Genomic DNA, 15,745 nt, shown 5'->3' with positions numbered 1-15,745 from the left:
CATGAATAGATTGGTGATCTTCCAAAGTTTTCTAAGCTCTGAAGATGTTTTGTCTATTTGGAAGCAGGTAGCAAATGTGGCATTATTATTTAAAAATGCATGAGAAACTAGGGAACATGGACATAATTAACAGGAAGTTGCTGCTATCTGTTATAAAGGATGAGTTAACACTGAGCTTACTTAGAAAATCAAAATATGAGAGTCGACATGATGAAAGAGAAATCATAAATGATGAGATTAATTCATTGAGAAGGCAACCAGAAGGTATTTAAGGGAGAATCAATGCATGTGTTATATCTGGATTTTGAATAAGGTACCAAAGACTGTTGATCTAACATAAGAAGTCAAAGTATGGAGATATTATTAGCCTCTGAAGAGACTGGCACAATGGGAATCGCTATGATAAACAAATCCTTTTTATATTTGACAGGTGTTTAGGATCTTAGGGATCAGTATGGAGCCTTTTATCACCATTTATAGGGATTATGGGACCATGGCCTAGAAATTCATATGGAATTCCATTATTACCCTCCATCTGAAAGTCTTTTTTTTTCTTTTGCTGCACTGGAACATGCTTGAAATAAAGCTTGGTCAAATTGTGATCTTTGGGAAATTTGACCAGGCTCTTCTGGTTCAAGCTTCTGTAAATGACATGAATTTAATAGCAGAACTACATAAAATGACATCAATCCTCATGTAATGCTCCTCCTGAAGCATTATTGGGGAAATATGCCCACATCGTGCCTGAACCAGTTGGACACTTCTAGGACAACCTTGTTTCTCAACACTGCAATGGACAGGGATCTCATGATACCAAGTGCCATTACATTCTTCCTTTCTCTCAGTCACCAACCCCAACCAACAACATCATCAATATTTCCCCTGCCCAAAGTATGCATGACTCTTCTGCTGGTAACCAATTCTACTTCCGCCCCTTAGACTGTAATCCAACCCTCCATAGCCAGCCCATCCCTTACCTTACCTAGCAGGACAGAGCACAGGAGTGAGATTGATGACAGTTCAATAGTGTTCAAGCTGCAACAATACCTGGACTGTGCTAGAATACCCAAAACTGTGGGTGGTACCGAATTAGGTGAGAAAGTGAGCACTGAGGTCATGGATTGCATAAGAAAGCAAGACACAATGGAAAGTGAAAGGAAGGTGTGAGGAACAGAACTGGCTTTAAAATGGCACAATAGCAAAAAAATAATGGTGCACAATCGTACCAAAGTAAGGAAGTCTTGCTACAATTGTGTTCATATTTTCTGAGGCTACACATGGATTCCTATGAGCAGTCAACAGGCTCTGGACAAAGAGGGAGATGTCTTGCTGAGAACCAGTGTAACATGGATTCACTCAACTGATCCCTAGGCTGAGGGGTTGTATTAAACAGAAAGACTCAGTGGAAATTATTGATCTTTATCTACAGTTTGTAAAAGTGGAAGGTGACCTCATTAAAGCTCAAGGTTCTAAAGGGGGTTGATGAGGTAGATGCCACGAGACTCTTTCTTCTGGTTGGTGTGTCTGAAACTGGGTAGCGGAATGAGGAGAGAGCATCAGCTATTTGGGACTGAGATGCATACTTCTATGCTTTAAGTCCTTGGAATTTTCTATCACTAGAGCCTATGGCTAATCAATCAGTGTATGCAAGACAAAAATTGGTAGATTGTTCATCAAAAACAGGAGTGGGGAGGAAAGTGGATGCAGTATAGAACTGTTCATGTATTTCACAAAGAGAATAACAGAATAGATTGAGGAACTGCAGGGCTTACAGCCTCTGTTTCATACAATGACTATCCACTTTTCCACTGCTGGCTGCCTATTTTCAGGATAGTCACCTGTTGTCAATCTCTGCTGTCAGAGGAATTGCAAAATACAGTTATTGATTGATTGATTGATTGATAGAATTTGAATTCTTTGTGGAGTTTCTCAAAATACTGAAGCAAAATATTGCAGATTTAGGAAATAGCATGTTAGGCAGCATCTTTAACCTGAAGTGTTAATCCTATTTTAGTTAAGATAGTCAGAGACAGAGGGCAATATGGCATGCATACACTCCCTTCAGCCCAGTAAGTCCACCCAACCAGTCCCAATCCCCCATATCCCTCTAAACCCTACCACTCCAGGTACCAATCTAAATGCTAAACTGAATGAAATGACAAACTGAATTTACTGGGTCAAATAGCGTGAAAAGCCTTTATGTCTTAACACAGTTCATAAAAAGAGTGTTCTGCATGAAGAAATGTTATCTGTGAAGCAAACATTGCACCTTCTCCATAATAAAAATGAGTTTGATACAGTACGTTCTGCATTGATGCAGTTTTCATTGATACATTTTTCTCTATAGATATCAATGAGTGTAAAGATGGCACCCATCAATGTCGTTACAACCAGATTTGCGAAAATACTCGAGGAAGCTACCGTTGTGTTTGTCCACGAGGCTACAGGTCGCAGGGAGTTGGAAGGCCCTGCACTGGTCAGTAAAATTTAGTAATTATTGTTTTCCTTTTTCATATAACATTGGTATGTTAAACCAGATCAGATTGTTTTTTTAAGAAAATCAGGTAACCAGAGGAAGAAAAGTATAGAAATTTATCATCATTGGGTTAGATGGCTGGGTATAGCATTAAACCAGTCGAAATTGTTCGAGGAGGGGGAGGGGAAGGTGGAGTGGCCGTAGGCTATTGTTCATTTTCTTTTACTGATGCAAGACAAAGCTGGAGTTTTAGTTATATCAAAAACTTTACTTTTAATTGCTTCACACTTCTTTTAACCAGTAGTGCTCCAGAAGTTCTCAGACTATAGTACAAGAAACTAAGGGCAGATGGATGCCACCTGACGCCTCAGGACTGCCCCACCATTCACAGTAAACATGGCTGACTTGCCCTAGACTTCAGCTCTTTGGTACCAATTCCCCATCTTTCAAAAATGTTTCTACTTCCTCTTCCAATACTCCCAGTGTCTCACCTCCTCAAACCTCTGGGAAGATATTTCCAGAGATTCTCCAATAATCTCCATGAAAAATTATTTCTACACATGTGTGTTATTCCCTACTCTTGTAACTGTCCAACATTTAAGGTTCTCCCAAGACTGGAAACATTTCAATATCTAACCTCTCATACCCCCATGGATCTTGTGTGTTTCGCTAAAAACACCCTTAATTAAGTTCAAAGAATATAGATCTTATTTCTTTAGTTGGTGATTAAGATAAGCCTTCCATTCAATGAATTAGTTTAATGAATTTCTTTGGAATTCAATGCCACCAATGCCAATATATCCTTTCTTAAATAAGATGACCAACAATTGTGCAGAGTATTTCAAGTATGTCCTCAGCAGTATTATGTAAAACTGTAACAATACTTTCTCATTTCCAAATTTCAACCTGTTTACAATAATGGCCAAAATGCTTCTGGATTGCTTGATGCTCCTGCCTGCTATGTTCTTTTTTTTTTGCCTATTGTGTGCAGGTACCTCCAGGTCAGTCAGTACTTCACTCATCTGCATTCTCTCTCCATTTAGACACTTTATACGCTCTGGTTCATGGAATCTAACTTCACGCTTTCCCACATTCAACTATGTACCAAATTGCCTCTTACACGTTCAATCGTGTTCCCACCTATTTCCACATTGTCAGCCATCTTGAATCCCTTACACTCAACCCTCTTTCAGATCATCGATATAATTTGTATCTAATTGAGGACCAAGAACTGGTCCTTGGGGCACACCAATAGTTGCATCCTTTCAGCCTGTGAAAGAAATAATGCAACTCTGTCTTTTATGTGATAATCAATCTTTAATCCACACACATTCCCCCTGATACAGTGTACTCTTGTTCACTAGCCTGTTGTGGCACCTTATCTAAAGCCTTCTTAAACTTATAATTTACTGCACTTGCAGGTTCCCCTCTATCATCTCTGCTCTTTACATCCTCAAAGATTCCCAGCAAATGTATCTTTCATAAACAATGTGGACTTAATTTGATTACATTAAGCTTCTCTATATGACCAACTGTTCCTTCTTTGATTATAGACTCCAGAATCTTGCCAACAAGAGCTGATAAACTAATAGGTCTTAAATTACATCAAATCAATATACACTATGTTTCTAGATTTAGAAGTTTCAACCTTTTAGTAGGGTTGGAGGGCAAAGAAAACAACTTCATAGAGGTTTACAGTATAAACAGGGGCCATTCAGAACATCTTGTCCGTACTAACCAAAAACAGGGTCCATTCAGAGCATCTAGTCAATACTAACCAAAGAAGTGCTATTTCAGACACATAAGGGTCCTGCGCAAATCCTAATTATAATTTTGGTTACAGATTTTTTAATCTTAATATACTTTCTGTAATGGTATTTTCTGTTGCTGGCTGTTTTTCTAAATGTTCCCACTGTTAGTTAATGTCCTAATTTTGCAAAGGTTTCTGTGATCCACTGTTTGAAAAGGACCAGCCAGCAAAATACGGCAAGCCACAAGCCTTCATTGTCTCTTCCCCAAAGACAAATGAGGTGGATTTTGCTGCAGAAATAATGTTGAGGTTAAAAGCGTTCACCGAAAGAAATTCTGTACAACTTGCACCTTTGTGAATGTATGCACATGTACAGCTAAACATCGAATCAGAAAGTTGCTGTTCCAGTAGCCTCCAGTTCCAGTGCTATACAGGTGACTTGCTGAGAGACTGCATTGACATATAGGGAATGGTGGACTTAAATGTTATCCATCTACCAAACATGGGGAAGAATAGGGCTTGTTTGTTCTATTGCATTAGCTTGATGATTACTAATAAGATCTCAGTGTATTTTTTTTAACAATTGTAGATTCTAATTTCTTTATTTTCAAATAAGTATTCGTTTTACTTCTCTTCACTTTCTTTTATCCTTCTCTTGATATTGGTCTTTCTTTCCTTCATTTTATTTAACCTTATGTACGATTTGACATTGAATTCACAATTCTAATTTGCATTTCCTAATTTGGAATGTGCTGCTCATTAACTGTCCTTCAACCTGTGGCTGAAGGTACACGTTCACATTCTATGTTCACAGATCCCACATTACCTGTAGGAGAATGCTGTGTGGTTTTGGTGCTTATTAACCTGCTAAGCGACACCGTGGCTTTGAGGCCTAGTCCACGTCCAACGCCCAACTCCCATTAGGCAAATCCATGGCTTTGAGGCCCAGTCCTTGTATATACAAAACCACATGCAAACAAATATAGACTGTGCGTATATAGTCCAGTATGCCTTTGGATTGTGGGAGAAACCAGGGCGAAACCCATGCATTCCACAAGGAGGACATACAGAAACTCCTTATAGAACAGTGGTGGAATTGAACTCTGAACTGCAGAACGCCCCGGCCTGTAATAGCATCGCCCTAACCGCTATGCTACCATGGTGCCCAATGTATACTTACAATGTATGGCAATTAGTTATTTGAATATTTAAATTCAACTATTTTTATTCTAGAATATTGTCCAAAATAATTAGTAATGATTATTCATTCTTCTATTTTAATGTTTAGCTGTTATAACAGTTTAATATTGTACTTACAGTGCATCATCAATTACTGTTTTACTATTGACATGGTTTTCACCATGCTAAGTTATTAGTTTTCAAAGTTGTTATCAGATCTTTCCAAAGTAATATTTGTCCGGGATCATTAGATGATCGTACAGCTTATTCCTATTTGTGGTTATTTTCTGTAGATCAGGATCAGAAATTTGATTTTATCAATGTTCTATTTTTACATTTGATATCTCGTGTTTAACAATGATACACAAGCTGCTAGGTTTTAACTAACATTCGCAATCCAATGAACAACATCACTAGTGTTGCTTTAATCACAGCCTCATGTAACAAACCTGTGTTATCCACTTGATGAAGGAAAGATGTCAGATTTTTTTGAACTGCATTAAACTGCCAAAACACTAAACTTACAGTTGCTTAGAAGTACTCATAATTTGGTACTATTTAGCAACTTTTCATTTGTCATGCATGCATTTTAAATAGAAATAAAACTCCACACCAGTTCTCTTGTACGATTCTTTTATAAGGTTATAAATGGAGGGACAATGTTACAAGTGATCATGGATGTCAGAAATGGAAAGAACTCCAAGATTCACTTAAAATGAGCAGATAATTACTTTAAAAAAATAAAATTACAAGATGATTAAGCCAAGATTCATCCTGCAGTTATTTAACCACATGCCATCTCTAAGTTCCAACTCAGGATGGTATAATTAGAAACCATGCTCAGTGATCTTTGGCTCCTACGGGAGAATGAGGACTTGATGGGTAGGAGCTAAAGGGCTGTAGTCACCCCTAATTGCAAGAGGCAGATAGCTGGATGGCTGTCAGGAGGGGGGAAGTGAATAGGAGGCCAGTGCAGGGTGCCTATGTGGCCATTTTCCTCAATAATAAGTACGTATACCACTTTCGGTACTGGGGATGATGACTTATCGGGGGAAGGTGCAGAGTTCAGGACTCTAACACTGAGTCTGGCGCTGTAGCTCAGAAGGGGCCAGGGGAGAAGAGGAGTGCTGCGGTGATGGGCGACTCCATAGTTAGAGGAACAGACAGGAAATTCTATGGATGAGAAAGAGACACCCGGATGGTATGTTGCCTCCTGGGTGCCAGGGTCAAGGATATCTTAAATTGGGTTCACAGCATTCTACATGGGGAGAGTGAGCAACCAGAAGTCACAGTACGTATTGGCTCCAATGACATAGGTAGGAAAAGGGGCGGAGGTCTTGAAGAGAGAATATAGGGAGTTAGGTAGAAAGCTGAAAAGCAGGACATCCAGGATAGTAATTCTGGATGCTGCCCATGCCACGCACCAGTGAGCATAAGAATAGGACGATTAGGAGGGATTGGTGCGGGGCAGAGTTCCATATTTCTGGATTATTGGGTTCTCTCCTGGGGAAGGACCTGTATAAAAAGGACACGTTACACCTGAACCCGAGGGGGACTGATATCCTTGCGGACAGGTTTGCTAGAGCCGTTGGGGAAGGTTTAAACTATTTAGGCAGGGGATGTGAACCGAAGTAATAAGGCTGAGGACGGGTCAGTAGGTATACAAGTAGATGCAGTGTGTTGTGAGACTGTGAAGAAGGACAGGACAAAATTGGGAAGAGCTGAAGGGTAACATGGGAGCAAAATAAAGAAGGGTGATTAATCCAGGACCAGGACTGAAGGTGTTATATTTGAATGCATACTGTATATGGAATGATGTAGATGTATTGTGGCTGAAAGAAGATCATATTTGGGAGCTTAACATCCAGGGATACATATTGTATCGAAAGTTCAGACAGTTAGCTAGAGAGGGTGGGATAGGTCTGTTGGTAAAAAAAAAGAAATCAAATCCATAGAAAGAGGTGACATCGAATCAGAAGATGTGGAATCCTTGTAGACAGGGTTAAGAAACTGCAGGAGTAAAAAGCCCTGATGGGAGTTATATACAGGCTTTCAAACAGTAGCCAGGATGTGGGATACAAATTACAACAGGAGAGAGAAAAGGCATGTAAAAAGGGCAATGTTACAATAGTCATAGGGATTTTAATATATAGGTAGATTGGGTGCTGGAAGCCAAGAGATGGAATTTGTAGAATACTCAAGAGATGGCATTTTAGAGCTGCCTGTGGTTGAGCCCACCAGCAGAAAGGTAATTCTGGAATGGGTATTGTGTAATGAACCAGATTTGTTTAGGGAGCTTAGAGTAAAGGAACCCTTAGGAGAAATTCTACAGTGATAGAATTCATCCTGTAGTTTGAAAGGGAAAAGCTAAAATCAGATGTATCAGTATTTCAGTGGAGTAAAGGGAATTACAGAGGTACGAAAGAGGAGCTGGTCAAAGTTGATTGGAAGGGGACACTAGAAGAGCAGGTAGTGTTGTGGAAGCAGGGAGCCTGCAGAAGGCCTTAGACCAACTGGGAGAATGGGCAAAGAAGTGAAAGATGTAATATAGTGTCAGGAAGGGTATGGTCATGCATTTTGGTAGAAGGAATAAATAATATTTTCTAAGTGGGGAGAAAATTCAAAAATCAAAGATGCAAAGGCACTTGGGAGTCCTTTGCGGGATTCCCTAAAGGGTAACTTGCAAGTGGAGTTGGTGGTAAGGACGATAAATGCAATATTAGCATTCATTTCAAGAGGACCAGAATATAAGAGCAAGGTGTAATACTGAGGCTTTATAAAGCATTGGTCAGACCACACTTGGAGTAATGCAAGTAGTTTTTGGCCCCTTATCTAAGAAAGATGTGCTGGCATTGGATAGGGTCCAGAGGAGTTTAACAAGAATAATTCCTGGAATGAAAGGATTAATGCATGAGGAGCATTTGATGTCTCCTAGCCCGTACTCACAGCAGTTTAGAAAAATGAGGGAAGATCTCATTGTAAACTATCAAATATTGAAAAGTCTAGTTAGAGTGGATGTGGAGAGGATGTTTCCTATAGTGGGTGAGTCTAGGACCAGAGGGCACAACCTCAGAATAGAGAGACGTCCATTTCAAATGCGTATATTTAAAGCGAAGGTTGATAAGTTCTTGATTAGTAGAGTATCAAAGGTTACAGGGTGAAGGTAGGAGAATGAGGTTGAGAGTGATAAATCAGTCATGATGGAATGGCAGAGCAGATTCGATGGGTCAAATGGCTTAATTCTGCTCCTTGGTCTTATGTTTTATGGTCAAAAAGGTCTAAAATTCATAACCAGTCTGTAGCTCTCCTAGTAATATGTTCATTTAAACTCCCGTAACACCTGGTTGCATCAGAAATATTATTGTTCAAAAAGTAAGGCAGGTTGGAAATGTGCCTCAGTCAGAGACATTCACATTATACATGTTCCTGTCAAACAGATAATACTGTGTTGAAAGTCTCTTTATTCTAAATCCTACCTGTAAAATCAGATTACTCTATGTATGATAGGCTTACTGTGTTATCCAAACTGATCCTCTTTTTCTGTGTTCTCTTTTCTTTCCATTTCATGGTATGTTATGCTGCGACCCATGTCATATGAGCAGACATTGGCGAATGTGAACAGGTGCCTAAACCTTGTGCATACCAGTGCATCAACACACCTGGCAGCTTCAAGTGCGTGTGTCCACCTGGACAACATTTGTTAGGTGATGGGAAATCTTGCGCTGGATTAGAAAGATTGCCAAAGTATAGGGGAATTTATAATTTTGGCCATTTCCCCAGTGTGGGTTCCTTCATCCAGCAACAGCAACACTTTAATCAGACCTGGCAGTATAGATCCCACATGGGCTACGGAAGCCTTTACCATGCACCTTTCTCCAGGACTGGCAAGAGCATTAGAAAAACATGCCCTGAAGGCTATGAGGCAAAGCATGGCAATTGCATAGGTAAACATCACCCTTTGTAAATGAAAACTGTTCATTTTTATGTAATATAAGCTGGAAAAATATTAATAAAATGTATTTAAGGCTGGAAAGCTGAAGTATCACTGCACAGGAAATTGCTTCTTGATTATGTTCACTAATCTAACTCATCTTTTGCCTTCAGGTTATGAGCAATGTAATTTTTTATTTTCCTTCTGTCATAATATACCTTCGTCATTTGATTTTATAAAGCCATGGTATTTTTCCCGAAGTCTGAATATGCATTAACCGCAACATCAGCATAGCCTCAGGGTCCAGTCTGAACTGATCTAAGTGAATAAAAAACGTACAAATAGTTTTCATTCTGCTACTGAACCAGTGGGCTTGCTGTTTCAGTAAGTCATTAATATACTTAATTTTCGAGTGAAAAGGAATCTATGTATCAGTTAGATGCATTTCAACATCCTGAATGACTTGATGTGTGGGAACTGAAATTTGATACTTAGAAAACAGATGTGCTTACAGAGTCCCATAACACACAATAAAAATAAATGGCTAGAAATTTTCATGCACTTAAACAATTGTTAAAACAGTTCTGTTCAGGAAACCAGCACTGCAAACTTGTCTTGTAGATGGGCATAGACAGCATTGTGTCTTCCAAGGACTTTGAAAGTATGCTGTGGTTACTGTGCAGACAAACAGAGATCTAAGAGTGAGACTTTTAGATTTAAGGAGACTGTTCCCAATGGGATCTGCCCTTGAGCAATGGGCTGCTTTAGAGCAATGGCAAAGCAGAGATGGCAGTGGCCACTGAGCATAATTTAAGGATGATGGGACATTCTGCCATCCGAAATGTTTAAATATAGAAGGCATCAAAAGTACTAAGGAGAAAAGTAAAAGTGGCAGGCCGACAAATCCAGGGCAAGCATTAAAAAGGGCCACTTTTCAGCATAATTGTATAAGGGCTAAGAAGGTTGTAAAAGAGCGCCTGAAGGCTTTGTGTGTCAATGCAAGGAGCGTTCGTAATAAGGTGGATGAATTGAAAGTGCAGATTGTTATTAATGATTATGATATAGTTGGGATCACAGAGACATGGCTCCAGGGTGACCAGGGATGGGAGCTCAACGTTCAGGGATATTCAATATTCAGGAGGGATAGACATGAAGGAAGGGGAGGTGGGGTGGCGTTGCTGGTTAAAGAAGATATTAACGCAATAAAAAGGAAGGACGTAAGCCGGGAAGATGTGGAATCGATATGGGTAGAGCTGCGTAACACTAAGGGGCAGAAGACGCTGGTGGGAGTTGTGTACAGGCCACCTAACAGTAGTAGTGAGATCGGAGATGGTATTAAACAGGAAATTAGAAATGTGTGCAATAAAGGAACAGCAGTTATAATGGGTGACTTCAATCTACATGTAGATTGGGTGAACCAAATTGGTAAAGGTGCTGAGGAAGAGGATTTCTTGGAATGTATGCTGGATGGTTTTTTGAACCAACATGTCGAGGAACCAACTAGAGAGCAGGCTATTCTGGACTGGGTTTTGAGCAATGAGGAAGGGTTAATTAGCAATCTTGTTGTGAGAGGCCCCTTGGGTAAGAGTGACCATAATATGGTGGAATTCTTCATTATGATGGAGAGTGACATAGTTAATTCAGAAACAAAGGTTCTGAACTTAAAGAGGGGTAACTTTGAAGGTATGAGACGTGAATTAGCTAAGATAGACTGGCAAATGACACTTAAAGGATTGACGGTGGATATGCAATGGCAAGCATTTAAAGGTTGCATGGATGAACTACAACAATTGTTCATCCCAGTTTGGCAAAAGAATAAATCAAGGAAGGTAGTGCACCCGTGGCTGACAAGAGAAATTAGGGATAGTATCAATTCCAAGGAAGAAGCATACAAATTAGCCAGAGAAAGTGGCTCACCTGAGGACTGGGAGAAATTCAGAGTTCAGCAGAGGAGGACAAAGGGCTTAATTAGGAAGGGGAAAAGAGATTATGAGAGAAAACTGGCAGGGAACATAAACACGGACTGTAAAAGCTTTTATAGATATGTAAAAAGAAAAAGACTGGTAAAGACAAATGTAGGTCCCCTGCAGACAGAAACGGGTGAATTGATTATGGGGAGCAAGGACATGGCAGACCAATTGAATAATTACTTTGGTTCTGTCTTCACTAAGGAGGACATAAATAATCTTCCAGAAATAGTAGGGGACAGAGGGTCCAGTGAGATGGAGGAACTGAGCGAAATACATGTTAGTAGGGAAGTGGTGTTAGGTAAATTGAAGGGATTGAAGGCAGATAAATCCCCAGGGCCAGATGGTCTGCATCCTAGAGTGCTTAAGGAAGTAGCCCAAGAAATAGTGGATGCATTAGTGATAATTTTTCAAAACTCGTTAGATTCTGGACTAGTTCCTGAGGATTGGAGGGTGGCTAATGTAACTCCACTTTTTAAAAAAGGAGGGAGAGAGAAACCAGGGAATTATAGACCGGTTAGCCTAACGTCAGTGGTGGGGAAACTGCTGGAGTCAGTTATCAAGGATGTGATAACAGCACATTTGGAAAGCGGTGAAATGATCGGACAAAGTCAGCATGGATTTGTGAAAAGAAAATCATGTCTGACGAATCTCATAGAATTTTTTGAGGATGTAACTAGTAGAGTGGATAGGGGAGAACCAGTGGATGTGGTATATTTGGATTTTCAGAAGGCTTTTGACAAGGTCCCACACAGGAGATTAGTGTGCAAACTTAAAGCACACGGTATTGGGGGTAAGGTAGTGGTGTGGGTGGAGAATTGGTTAGCAGACAGGAAGCAAAGAGTGGGAATAAACGGGACTTTTTCAGAATGGCAGGCGGTGACTAGTGGGGTACCGCAAGGCTCAGTGCTGGGACCCCAGTTGTTTACAATATATATTAATGACTTGGACGAGGGAATTAAATGCAGCATCTCCAAGTTTGCGGATGACACGAAGCTGGGTGGCAGTGTTAGCTGTGAGGAGGATGCTAAGAGGATGCAGGGTGACTTGGATAGGTTGGGTGGATGGGCAAGTTCATGGCAGATGCAAGTTAATGTGGATAAATGTGAAGTTATTCACTTTGGTGGCAAAAATAGGAAAACAGATTATTATCTGAATGGTGGCCGATTAGGAAAAGGGGAGGTGCAACGAGACCTGGGTGTCATTATACACCAGTCATTGAAAGTGGGCATGCAGGTACAGCAGGCGGTGAAAAAGGCGAATGGTATGCTGGCATTTATAGCGAGAGGATTCGAGTACAGGAGCAGGGAGGTACTACTGCAGTTGTACAAGGCCTTGGTGAGACCACACCTGGAGTATTGTGTGCAGTTTTGGTCCCCTAATCTGAGGAAAGACATCCTTGCCATAGAGGGAGTACAAAGAAGGTTCACCAGATTGATTCCTGGGATGGCAGGACTTTCATATGAAGGGAGACTGGATGAACTGGGCTTGTACTCGTTGGAATTTAGAAGATTGAGGGGGGATCTGATTGAAACGTATAAAATCCTAAAGGGATTGGACAGGCTAGATGCAGGAAGATTATTCCCGATGTTGGGGAAGTCCAGAACGAGGGGCCACAGTTTGAGGATAGAGGGGAAGCCTTTTAGGACCGAGATTAGGAAAACCTTGTTCACACAGAGAGTGGTGAATCTGTGGAATTCTCTGCCACAGGAAACAGTTGAGGCCAGTTCATTGGCTATATTTAAGAGGGAGTTAGATATGACCCTTGTGGCTACGGGGGTCAGGGGGTATGGAGGGAAGGCTGGGGCGGGGTTCTGAGTTGGATGATCAGCCATGATCATAATGAATGGCGGTGCAGGCTCGAAGGGCCGAATGGCCTACTCCTGCACCTATTTTCTATGTTTCTATGTATCAGTCATCATTCCTACTTAAAGTAAGGATGTACCCACGTCAGCAGTAAGATCAGAACGGGCACCCAAGGACAGGTCATAGGAAGATAGCCAAATCCTATTTTGGACCCATGCTCTTTCTTCAACACAAACTCTTTATTATTGTCATTTTTACTATTTCATCTGCATTACAGAGGCAGTGCATCACTGATATATGTTCAGCTGCTCCTTTGCACACTAGCCTTTGACATGCACATACGAGACTATGACCACTTCACTACAGAATAGGTTTCTAGCTAACAATGTCTGTTCTCACTTATGAAAAGCAAGCCCTCGAAACAGCTGGTAGAAGGCTGCTTGCAGCTTAACATTTGTGGGAAGAGGAAAAGGAAGAACTTGGAGGAAGTGGGAAAGTGACCAATTTTTTTTTAATTCTCCTATTTCAGACAGGGCAAATTTTCCAGAGTAAATACAATCCTTTTTAAAATTTATTTCATTCTATTAAGCTTTATATTAATTTTTAAACAATAATGCAGCAAAGTTCATGCCTGAATATCTATTAAATCATGAATTCTATCTAAACAATAGCAGAAATTCTGTCATTGAAGACCACCTTCATTTGTTAATCATTGATTGTGATTAATACCTACCTGATCTTACTGAATGTCAGCTTTTCTATTCACAGATATTGATGAATGTGAAAACAAGGAACCTTGTCAGCATGACTGCAAGAACACAGCAGGGAGCTACCAATGTCTCTGCCCCAGTGGATACAGGCTCATGTCCAATGGAAAAGCATGTCATGGTAGGGTGGAGTCTTACAAGTCCCTGGTCATAACTTGTGCAGTTATTACTTTCATTGTTGATACATTGATTAAGAAAATCACATCTGAAATAGGAGGAGGACACTTAGCTCCTTGTACATGCTGTGGTCTCACTAAGATCATGGCTGATCATTTACCCTAATACTATTTTCCTGTGTTAACACTACATCCCTTGATAGCTACATATATTACCAGTCTATCTTAAATATGCGCAGCAACTGAGCCTCAAAAACTCCCTTGGGAAGAGAAATAAGGTTTCACCAGCTTCTGGATGAAGAAATTTCTTCTCATCCCAATACTGAATGGTTAACCCCTTATTTTGATACTGTGACTGTTGAGCAAAGGTAAAAGCAACTTACATTCGGTATCAGTTCACCACATTGGCTTGCTTCCACTACACCACTTGTTCCAAGAACCCCAGTTAGTGAAATAACATTCTCGTACCCATATAACAAGCTGAATAGAAATTTGGTGGGTATCAATGAAACCTCTTTTAAGATGATACAGAACCAAATCACTTAATCTTTCTTCACCTGACAAATCAATTCATATCAATTAATTTGACCAGACCCAGAGATAGTATTTATGATGTAGACTCACCAGCCAAATGCTTAAAATAGTTATTTTCCTGACACAACTTCGCTGAAGTTGCTACTTCCACTTGTCTAAAACCAAAAGCAAAGGTTACAAATGTTAAAATTCACATTTGAACTAGGCGGAAAATGCAGAAGCACCATACTAAGAGAGTATATTTCCTCACGATAAGTAATTGAAGTGAATACCATGGATGGATTTAAGAGGAAGCTGTTGTGCATTTAATATTTCAATAATATTTAAGTAATCTTGTATACATTGTTTGGTTAAGCATTCTTGTTCTGTTAAATAATTAATTACAGGTTATATATAAAATATATTAATTGCATAAGTCATCACGCTACCACATGACACGTACATGTCTCACTTAAAGTTAACTTGAACTACACCTGTATTTTTGGACTCTCTTGAAAACCTGAGAGAGAAAAGAATAATAAAAATGTGTTACTGGAATCAGATGAAGGGCAAAGGATTATACAGATTGGGAAAAAGAAACAGTAATAGATGTTACATATGCATAGTCTTACATCCATCATATTTTGCTTTAGTTGTCAAACATTGCATTAAAATTTACAAAACTGATACTACTTTCAATCTTAAACAGCAGAACATCCATGTTTCCTATATAATGATATATATCTGTTATTTTAACAAAGCTCAACAACTCCAGTCCTATGGCTTTCATTAGTAGGCTCTTGAAGATCTTCATGCCCCTTAATTTTTCAGTGAAAAAATATAAAAATTTAATCTAATAGTGAAAAATTCATTTATTTTTGATATGTTCCAGTCATAAGCACTCACATATTTTAAGCAATTTTAAACATTGCGGTAATATTTTCTTTTCTGGCATCTGCAGATGTTGATGAATGTCTGGAACAAAACATCTATTGTGGAGTGAATCGTATGTGTTTTAATATGAGAGGCAGTTACCAGTGCATAGACACACCATGTCCACCCAACTACCAGCGAGATCCAGTTACCGGGTATGATTCACAAATGCAATTAGCTTTGTTCTACTGTTATCTTTTGTTACCCTGTTTTATATCATTTTTACATGTACAGAGGAAACTGGTTATCAACTTCTCATCCAGTTAACAAATTATTTCCCATTCATTCCTATTGTTCTCCTGATTCT

The 15,745-nt window shown here is 39.7% G+C and overlaps 1 protein-coding gene across 2 annotated transcripts in view; it reads left to right on the top strand.

Moving 5' to 3' along the window:
• hmcn1 (hemicentin 1) overlaps positions 1 to 15,745 on the top strand; it is a 514,861-nt gene that overhangs the window by 497,361 nt on the left and 1,755 nt on the right. For both annotated transcript variants that reach the window (XM_072273998.1, XM_072273996.1), the window contains exons 103-106: positions 2,348 to 2,476; positions 9,008 to 9,349; positions 13,878 to 13,997; positions 15,467 to 15,593. In XM_072273998.1, coding sequence (XP_072130099.1) covers positions 2,348 to 2,476; positions 9,008 to 9,349; positions 13,878 to 13,997; positions 15,467 to 15,593 — 718 coding nt within the window. The remainder of the gene's footprint in view (positions 1 to 2,347; positions 2,477 to 9,007; positions 9,350 to 13,877; positions 13,998 to 15,466; positions 15,594 to 15,745) is intronic.

Source organism: Mobula birostris, chromosome 12, assembly GCF_030028105.1.
Source record: "Mobula birostris isolate sMobBir1 chromosome 12, sMobBir1.hap1, whole genome shotgun sequence".
NCBI classification, from domain to species: domain Eukaryota; kingdom Metazoa; phylum Chordata; class Chondrichthyes; order Myliobatiformes; family Myliobatidae; genus Mobula; species Mobula birostris.
Note: the sequence above shows the minus strand (reverse complement) of the source record. Positions and strands in the feature narration are given on the sequence as shown.